General features: G+C 49.8%; 1 protein-coding gene across 1 annotated transcript; it reads right to left on the reverse strand.

Annotated features, from left to right (window-relative positions):
- Positions 1-2,329: 2,329 nt before the first annotated feature.
- On the reverse strand, positions 2,330-4,661 carry Hoxb13 (homeobox B13). The gene is made up of 2 exons (XM_070028277.1): positions 3,929-4,661; positions 2,330-2,988 (listed from the first exon to the last, which is right to left on the reverse strand). Exons 1-2 carry the CDS (start codon positions 4,524-4,526, stop codon positions 2,735-2,737), a joined length of 852 nt encoding a protein of 283 aa, XP_069884378.1. The 5' UTR covers positions 4,527-4,661; the 3' UTR covers positions 2,330-2,734.
- Positions 4,662-10,258: the final 5,597 nt, after the last annotated feature.

Here is a 10,258-nt window from a genome sequence, read left to right on the forward strand (position 1 = left end):
CACAGGTTCCATACAACGGAATCAGAAAACCGTGGTGGGGGGGGGGGGGTCCAACAGAGAATTGTTATGGTGAGGAGGATGAGTATTTTACTCCTGTGGAACGAAGACGTGGACAGAAGCCACATGGCTGATGCAGCCTTGCTTCTTTCATTTGAGATGGCTCCAGCCACCCTGGGTCTCTCAGAGCCTGGACCTATGCATCTGCCGCAGCTCTGGCCGAATTCCAGGCATCTGTCAGTCCTAGTGCGACCCCATCCAGCCCAGAACCTTCCAAAACCCCAAGGCCAGAGACCCCTGGGGACTGAAAGCCTGCAGCTCCGTGGGAGAATTAAAACCTCGGCAGCCGATGGGTTCCCTAAAGAGGCAAACTCCTACCGGGAGGGGGCACCCTTGTCTTCTTAAAAGTTCAAACATACTGTTAGAATAAAATTTAACACTCCAAATCTTTTGTCTGCTCTGAAATTAATGCAAGCAGAAAAACAGAGAAACCATCAAAATTTAAGTCTCTGATAACATAATTTAAGAATTACAGACTTCACTCTCACTCTACCTGGGCCCATTTCTGTTCATTGAGGGTGAAGTCCAGTCTCCTGCTTTCCCCCCCCCTTCCTCATGTGGCGGACACCCTCTCCACACACACACTCCTCCATAATGCTCCCTTTCATTTATCTCTTCCCTTCCCACATGCCCATCAGCACTGAAGTCCTGCCACTTCTGAAGTCAGTCAAGGAGGGGTTTGCTTGAGTTGTCCTTGGTCATGTTTGGGTTTTTATCGACAAAGGAATAAGAACTTGGGGGTATATAAAGCTAGCCACGTGGAACTTCCCTTGAAGGAGAATATGAAAGGCAGAGGGTGCCCCCTGTGAATAGCTACAAAGCCAGAGAGCTCAGGCTGCACCACAGAGTTTAAAAGGAATTTTTCAATCATAAAAAGGACCTCTGCAAATCTGACCTCCTCCCTCCCACCTTTTCCTCCAGTCTGGGCTCTGTTTTGGTAAATAGATTTAGAAGAATCTAGATTGTTCCCCTACTCATTCTTTCCTGTGGGAGGAGCCAGTGCCTGGATCCCACTCTACATGGGGGCTGACAAACCCCTTGGCCCTGGCCACTGTTTCTTGGAAAATGGTGAGCTGACTCTGCCAGGAAAAACCTATCTACATGGTAGGCACTGCCCAACATAAGCTGCTGGCCACTGGGAACTTCAGTCCAGAGGACTCTCCTGTCTTCAGGCCTGGCACTTGATCTCAGGAACCCACCACCCAGCCCAAGCTGCAAGAAGGTCCAGCGAAAACCCACTGGCTTTGCTGCTGAGCCCAGGCTTCCAGTCCTGGTTGGCCCCAGGAATATTTGGGAACCAGTACAGAAGCGGAAACTTGGAGTCCCTTTCTGGGTCACCCATTCTGTAACTAACCTGGTCTACCTCAGATTTCCAGAATTTTGAACTATAGTTTTTGCTCTACTTGCATCGGAAAAACAGTTGCTGCCACTCTGTCCTCCACCCACTCAGGATGCAGGGTACATGGGCTAAGCCAGTGAAAAGGAATGGAAAGAAAATCTGCGGCCACCGTGGCATTGGCTGCCAAGAGTTCCTTTCCCCTGAACTTAGGTCTGGGCGCCTCTTTAGAGTGCTGTTCTTCTACTCTCAAAAGTACCTACCTCATGTTCCTGTCCTGAGGCTAGAAGGTTCCTTTGGTGTCACAAAAAGGCAAACAGGAGATAATGGGTGATAGGGGAGCTATTTTGAGGTTTTTCTACTCCAGTATATTTGGGATGGGCCTTGAAGGTAATAGTGCACTACTCTTTTTATAAGCAGTTTGTGTCTGGGAGATGACTAGTCTACATGGCTATCTCAAGTGGCTCCAAGATGCTCACCAAACCACATTCTGCTCACATTGGAACCACAGAGAACATTAAGGAGAGTCTTGGAGTTAGAAGTGGAGAGCACTGAATTACATAGGCACTTCCTCAAACTCCATTTCTCTTGAGGAAAAAGGATAAACTTAGGATAACCCACGGGGCTTCATTTTCATACAACTGCAAAATCTAGTAATTAGGGATCAGGGCTGCATGGGGAAAGGGGTACAACCTAAGAGGTGGACAGGAAGGGAGGGTGGGAAAGAGCCGGGAAGACAGAAAGGCATCCATTAGCATTGTCTGTCCTTCCCAACTGTCATCCTAGAAAAATGCTAAATGGGCATCATAGTTCCTCAGAGGAATCTGCCTTTTCTCCTCTCTCCAGTCCCCCACCCCATCACTGGAACTGGAAGGGCAAAGTGTAAATGGAAGCAGAGAGAGAGGGGTCTTGAGAGGAAGCTGCCCTGCAAAAAGATCTCCTTCCAAGTTTATTCACAATCAGCTCAATTCATGAAAGCATTTCTAAAGTGCTCTACAGAGCTCTAGATAGAAAATGAGACTAATTATCATGGCAACTAGTACTGGTTATCGTGATAATCACCACTGTTAGGATGAATGATTATGATTGGGATGGGTTTTGGGGAACCCTGGTGGAATGGAACGCAACTCCTGGTTTCACTCTCCTGGCACGTATAGGGGTATCCAGATGGCCCCTGATGCACTGTCCAGGAACCAGTGGCCTGCCATGGTGTGCTCTCCTGGGGGGGGGGGGCCTTCTCAGCGGAGTTCCTCGCCAGGCCTGGCTCTGACAAGTTCCTGATCCCCGAGGACCTTCACGCACAAACATTTCCCCTGTCCCCCACCCAGCCAGAGAGATCCCTCACGGTGTAGCGCTGGTCTTGACCTTGGCCAGAACTTTCTTCTCCTTAACCCGGCGGTTCTGAAACCAGATGGTAATCTGGCGTTCTGAAAGGCTGGTGGTCGCCGAGATCTTGCGCCTCTTGTCCTTGGTGATGAACTTGTTGGCCGCATACTCACGTTCAAGCTCCCGCAGCTGCCCCTTACTGTAGGGAATGCGTTTCTTACGGCCACGGCGGAAGGCGCAGCCGTCGGAAGGGTGCTGCGCGCTGGAGTCTGCATGGCGGGAGAAGAAGAGAGGACAAGGAACTGCTCAGATCTCCAAGGAGCGCAAACATAAGTGTAGACCCAGGCCCTGCGAAACCGGAGGCTACGTCATCCTGCAGGCGAATCCAGTTCACCCTCCGGGCAGGCGCATGTGTATTTGTACGTCCCCTGCTTCCCCCCCAAACACAGGAGACACCTCTGCTTCCAGCTAGTGCTCCATTATTGGTCAGCTCCTGCAGGTCATCCTCACCCATCACCTCACTGCCTTCATGCCCGGGAGTGTGCAAGCACACCCACCTCACTCTGCCAGGCCTTTGCCCGCGATCACATATGTCCACCCATTTTCAGATTCTCCACCGCTCCTGCAGATTCTCCAGGCAGATTCTGCACAGGAGGAAATATTTTTCTCCTTCCACTACGAACACACAAACATGTATTTAATTCACCCACCCCAATGCATACACCTGATCTGTGGGAAAGCCTACCCTTTGCTCACCTAAGAGAGAGTAAAAGGTCTTATTCTCAAGAGAAGACCCAATGCCTCCATTCCACCCCTACCCTCACACTCACTGAATTGTTTGATTGTGTCGAATCAGACTGGGATCGTGCTGCATAGGGAATAATCTGGCTGAAATCAACCACAAAGAAGTCCAAAGCTCTCCAACATATTGAAAGGCTGGTCCCAGGGCCTCCTGGGGGAAGTTGAGGGAGGCTGACCGCCTTGAGGCTTCAGGCAGCACCCAGTTCAGGTCCCTCGCACTGACCCTCTGGGGCCTCCATACGGGCCCTCCAGATGCCTGGACCCTCCTTCGGAGTTCTAATAGGCAACGGAAGAGCACCAAGCTCCTCCTTACCAGCCCCAAGTCTCCCTCCTCCTCCCAGGCAAGTGCCAGCGTAGCCCACGTAGCCCACGCTCAGAGCCATGAGGACCCAGGGTGTTGGAAGTTACCTGAAAATGCCGCCTTCCAAAAGGGCCCCGGTGGATTCTGTTCACCCTGGCAACACATCTGGCTGTTCCAGCCACCGGCCAAGGCCCAAGGCTGGTAACTGTCCACGGGCAGCAGGGAGTCGTGGCGGGGCTCCCCAGGGGCGCCCAGGGTCTGCACCACCGACACATCCAGGTAACTGGCCATAGGCTGGTAGGGTCCGGGGTACCCCGGATAGAAGGCAAACTCGGTGGGGCGGCTGGGGTACTCCTCCCCAGCCGCAGGAGTCTCCGTGGGGTAGGCAGCCAGGGTGGCCGTCTGGGCACAGGGTTTCAGCGAGCTCCGGGACACTCGGCAGGAGTAGTACCCGCCTCCAAAGTAGCCATAAGGCACGGGAGCTGGGGATGCCCCCTGAGGTACCCCGGGGCATGGGTGGCACTGCTTCGGCGGCTCTGCAGAGCCGGGCAGATCCAAGGGGGCATAGTTGACAGCCGGCATCAGCGTCGGCGCCGCCGGATGGCTGCTCAGTGGGGAGTGGGCGACTAGATTCCGACCTCCTGCTCCCAGCAATCCTTCGATGTCCTTGGTCCCATCCAAGGTGGCATAATTGCCGGGCTCCATGGGGCCGAGGGTCGGCTCATGGGGCGCTGGGGGTGGGGGATGGAGGGGGCACCCAGCTAGCTCTCCCCACCCAGGCCCAGGGAATCCTATGCGCTTTAAATCGCTCGCTGCTCGCTCGGCGCCTGCATTCGCCCAGCCGGGGCCGTCCTGACGCAAAAGACGCAGGGCCCGGCCACGCGCGCTGATTGGCTGCGGCCTGGGGCGGGGGGGGGGGGGGGAAGAGACGCTCGTAAAATCCTCCCGGTAGAAATTGCAGTGGGAAGGGGGACGGAGGGAGAGGGGGACAGAGGGAGAGGGGGACCGGGAGTCCGGCCCCACCCACCCGCCCCCCCCCGTTTACTCCTCTCTCCCCCCTCCCTCTCTTCCCCGCCTCTCTTTCTCTCTCTCTCTCTCTCTCTCTCTCTCTCTCTCTCTCTCTCTCTGGCTCTCTGTCTCCTGCGCTTTGGCAGGTTTAACGAGAGAATAAAAAGCTCTCCCAATAAAGTGTCCATCTCCTGGGGTTGGGGTGGGGTGGGGGTTGGGGGTGGGGCTGGGGCTGGTAGGCCACTCCTGGCCTCCAAGGAGAACCCGGGAATGCGCCAGTCACAGGAAACTGGGGAATGGGGGGTTAGGGATACTTTGGGCAACCCTTTCTTGCTTTGAGTTCGGGTACTAGCACCCTTAGTTCGTTCCAGATGTCCCTCTTGTCTCGGATGCATTGTTTTTAAGCGGCTCTGGAGCCCAGAGAGGTGTCTGAGATGCCCCTTTCCCCAGGGACCTCGGCTACTGCCACCACTACCAACCCCTCTAGAAAGCATCGGAGGCCCCAAAGTGAGGGGGCTGGGGACATGAACTTGGAAGTCGACTACGTGCGATCTGGAGTCCAGAACAGATCATGCAACATCGGGACCTGGATGAGAAATGGAGACTCTAGATATTGCCTGTAAAAGGGAGAGGAGGTCTGGATTTCCCTTTAAGGGTGGAAAGAGACTCACCAAGATGTGAGGGAGCGAAGGAAAGAGAATGGGGGGGGAGAAAGAGGGGGAAGAGATAGAGGGGGGAGGGAGATAGAGAAAGGGAAGGAGGAGGGAGGGAAGCAGGAAGGGAGAGATATGCCATTTGAAAAAAAAACTCATCTTCCCCACTTTTCTGAGATCTGAGCAAGTCTGGCAAAATCAAGCCTGGCTAGCTGAAGAAGCTGTGGGAACCCTGGGTCCCAAGAATAAAGGAGCCTGGTCTGTGTGAAGATGCCCAGCCCAGCCTCGATGCCCTTTAGTCCTCTCCTTGCGGGTTAGGAGGTCCAGAAAACTGACCCTGGTGCCAGCATCCTTCAACTCAAGCTGAGTCTCCAGAAAACTGTAGAGCCCTATCTTCCTCCTCCAGGCTTTAAATTTCCTTAGAAGGAAAAGGAGATGGGAGGAGTCCCAACTGCTGGTAGAATAGCTTGAGGCCCCTCCATTGGGGCCTACAGTGAAGTACAACTCAGAAGGTTCAAACTGTTTCACAAATCTGCCTTTAGAAGTTTCTTGTTTTCCTTGAGTACCTCTTCTAGATGAAAATCTATTATTCTAGAATCTCCAGTATTTCTGGAGAAGGCTTCTTCATTCCACACCAAGGACTTGGCATTTAGATGGAACAGACTACCCTGAGTTCTGGGTCAACCAAGTCAACTCCCTCTCACCAAGCTGAACTTGAACTTGAGCCCCTTATAGAAAAAGGCCATGCAAACAAGGTGGAGTAGGTCCAAGTTGTAGGGCTTTGGTGTTGTCTAGATCACTCTCAGTGAACATTGCTAGAGACAGAGAACTCAAGCGTAGACTCTACTAATGTTATTGCATTCAAAACCAACATGAAAGAAAAGGAAGGAGATGTCTGTTCAATACTTACCTCCTAATAGTCTCATCCTCAAAGACAGAAATACCAGGATTTTCCCCCCTAAATACTGAGACATTTTTCACTTGGAATCATAGAATGGATTCACAGAAATTTACAGTTCTAGCTTCTATTAAGCAAACATGTACATACATACATACATGTGGGGGAGCAGAGATGTGGAAAATTATTTATGCTTATACAACATAGACATGGGTAGATCTCTAAATTAAAAAAAAATCACCGCCATATTCTAAAATTGAACATTGCTGGAAACAAGCCCAATAGAAGTGAAAATGTATGTTCATCAGAAGGCTTTTTCCAGTGCTTGCCTCAAGAGCACATATACTAAAATCAGAAAGATGCAAAGATTAATGCAGCTTCTGCACAAGGATGGCATGCAAGTTCTCAGTATTACACTCACAGTGATATATATATATATATATATATATACATATATATGTATAGTGTGTGTGTGTGTGTGTGTGTGTGTGTGTGTGTGTATTATGCTGGAGACCAAACCCAGAGCATGCTAAGCAAACCCTCTATCACTGACCTACACCACAAGCCCATTTTTAGGAGGTACTGGGGTTTGAATTCAGAGCTCTGTGCTTGGCAAATACTGTACGACTTGAGCCACTCCACCAGCCCCTAGAAGGCAAAAGTGACAGATGCATCCTAGCATTACCCATAACAGCTCAAAACTAAAAACAAGTCAAATGTTTATCAGCAGTAGAATGGGTAAATAAATCAAGCTGGAATTAAACAATGAAGAACTGCACATGAATGTTCAAAACTCAACAAACTATACTAGTGTATACAATATGGGTGAATTACACTGATATGTGAGCAAAAGAAACCAGGCACAAAAGAGTGATTTTTGTACGAAGTCATTTCTACACAGTTCAAGAACCATAAAACTTTGTGTATGGTGACAGAGGCTGGAATAGAAATGATCCTGAGGACCAAACTCCCGTCTGCTGGGGACACTGAGAGGCTCTCTGGGATGAGGAAATGTTCTCTTTCTCAGTATGGTATTAGTTGTGTGTACATATTTTATGAATTTATCATACTATATGATTGGGATGTCTGTACTTTTTAACTCTCGATTTTGAAGAAAACATAACTTAAAATTAAATTTAAAATTCTAACAACTATGGAGATTGCCTAGCATGAATGAAGCCCTTGAATTTTATCTCCAGCATTTGTGTGTGTGTGTGGGGGGAAATGTTCGAATCATAGCTATGGAGTTTTAGTTTTGTACATATATTGTTTATATCCCTATCCCTGGAAATAAGCAACAAAGTGCATATAATTGCATTGCTGTTGAATTCAGAGGTGGCCAACTTAAAATTTGCCCCCGGAGAAGTACGTCAGGCTCTGTTAGAGATCCCTTGTAAATAGATATATTCAAAATAAAAAATTTTGTAGGTGTGTGTGTTTGTGTGCATGCGTGCACACAGATACTAGGTTGGACACTGTCCTTAAACTTTTCCACTCAAAAATGGTGCTCACTTGCGCCACAATGCCACTTCTGACTTCTTGGTGGTTAATTGGAGATAAGCCTCACAGGCTTTCCTGCCTGAACATGATCCTCAGATCTCAGCCTCCTGTGTAGCTAGAATTATAAGCATGAGCCACTGAGTAACACCTGACTAAGGTTTGTCTGGCTGATGATTTATTTAGCATCCACTAGATCTAGGGATTAAATCCCACATTTATTACCACAAGAGTGTGTGCTCCTACTTCCTGTGCATGTCTATATATGTATCTGCATCTTTTTGTGACCTACAGATCTTAATTGAAGCCAGGTAAAAATAGGATCTGTCAAAGGGTGCTAATAACTCTTACCTCGTAGGAATGCTGTGGCAATTTAATGAGATTTTGCTCATGAAACCATTTCATAAACTGAATAAATATGCTTCTATTTCTGTCCCTGTATGTTCTATATCTGTTTCTATTGAAGCCACCTGCTTTTCATTGAAAAGAACAGTTGCCTTAAAGAAAGGCGGATCACTTCTCACTGGTTACTGCTCCACGCCTGCATCCCCACAAAGAGAAACTGGGGCTCAATGTCTCTTCAAAGTCTTGCGGGGTGTGGGGGTTGCCCTTATAAGAGTTTGAGGGCCTAGATTCCCCTGTACACCCTGGCACCCCTGGTCTCCGGATTGCCTGCGCTCCGTCTGCCCTTCCCCCAAGACCCACAGAGGCCTTTGTGTCCTGCTGCGAGCCTTCTCCAGGCAGACCCACCGGGAGGAGGGCGGGGCCGGGGGGGGGCTCTGCAGCCCCCTTTACTGACTTAGCCAAACGTGCTGAAAGCCTCAGCATGCTCCTTTACATACCCGCCAGACACTTCCAGGAAGGTCAAGGCCAAGTTGAAAGTTAAGAGTCTGTTTACCTCCGGGAGCCCATTCAGTGCAGCCCGGCAGACCGCCTGTGACCTTTACAGCCCGGCCTTTGAGCGGGGCCGCCGCGCCCCCCGGGGGTTCCAGCCACGGGGACTTGGCACCTTGGTGTCAGCAACCCTCCCCCCCCCCGCCCCCAACTCCCGGGCTGGAGATTCGCCAACCCGAGGGAGGGAGCGAAAGATGCCCACCACCCGCCCCACTTGCGAGCATTTGTTAAACTATGAGTGTTGGAGGTTGGGGGGGGTTATATTTTTTGTTTGTTTGTTTGGTTTGGTTTTGGCTTTTTTGTTGTTTGTTTATTTTTGGAAAAATGAACGGTCTCGGCCTTGGTTCTCCTGTTCAGTGGTGGCCACGATGGCGGCGGTGGCGAAGAATAATGAGGATTTCTTTGCAGGGCAGAAAGATTCGGGCTGTGAGGTCCCCAAATCCCGGAGAAACTACTCGGGGTCGCCTCGCTACTCCTGGGTTCTTGAAAACGGCCTCGTTGCTGGTGCGCGCTTCCCTGCTTCCTTCCATTCTTCTTTCTTTTCTCTGACTCTGATCTTCTGGTGTTTTACTTTTGATATTGATATTCCCCCCTCCTTACATTTCACTTAGCTGGATTTTGCATGTCCTTTCTTGATTTCTCCCCCCTCCCCTTATCCTTTACTTGTTGGATCCCTTTTATTTATTTATTTATTTTTGCTCTTTACCTGACACATGCACTATTTTCTTTCTCTTTCCTGTTTTTCCCCCTCTCATTTTTCTTTTCTTAATTTTTTTCTTTTTCCTTCCTTTTCAATCTTGTTTCCTCCTGATCTCTATTTCTTTTCTCTTTTTTTTTTCTTTCTCTGTTTTGGTTTTTTTTCCTCTCTTGTTGGTGCGTGTACTTTACTCCTTTCCCCTAACACATACAGACAGACAGACACACACACCTTTTTACTTTTCCGCATTCTTATACAATTTCCCATTGTTCTTCACTGAAGTCTGGAAACAGCCTTTGGGGCTGTGTTGGTGGTTGGAGTCTGTGCTTGGTAGATAGAGGTTGCTCTGGCCTGGAGCAAGTGACAAGCCTGCAGAGTCCAGCGTGAGGCTAGGACATCTCATCTCTCCATCTTGGCCTGCCTAGGGATAAAACTCAGTACTCTCTCCCATAACATGAAGTCAGTCCAGCCCTCTCCCCTCACCCTAAAGGAAACATTTCGGAAATGCTGACAGCAGAATCCAAGAGCTACAAGAAGTCAGAGGATGGAGGCGGGAAGATCACTGTTAACTCCCCCCAGCCCTGTGACATCCCCAGAATTAGGACTTTCTCAGGACAAACCAAAGTGCTTCCCCAGCCTGAGTTGAGGGAGCCAGCGACAAAATTAGAGCCAACCATGGCCTCAAAAACAGAACAAATGGACCCAAGAAGGAGAGAGAATCTAGCTCTGACCACATTGCGGCTGCAGACTCAAATGACGCCTGGAGACTGGAGAAGAGGACTTAGCCAAG

This window comes from Dipodomys merriami, unplaced genomic scaffold, assembly GCF_024711535.1.
Source record: "Dipodomys merriami isolate MVZ:Mamm:240054 unplaced genomic scaffold, mDipMer1.0.p SCAF_19, whole genome shotgun sequence".
Taxonomy (NCBI): domain Eukaryota; kingdom Metazoa; phylum Chordata; class Mammalia; order Rodentia; family Heteromyidae; genus Dipodomys; species Dipodomys merriami.

Coding starts and splice junctions, on each gene's coding strand:
- Hoxb13 (XM_070028277.1), bottom strand. CDS start 4,526: ATGGAGCCCGGCAATTATGCCACCTTGGATGGGACCAAGGACATCGAA. Junction 2,989..3,928: donor TTGGAAGGCGGCATTTTCAG/GTAACTTCCAAC, acceptor CCCGCCATGCAG/ACTCCAGCGCGCAGCACCCT.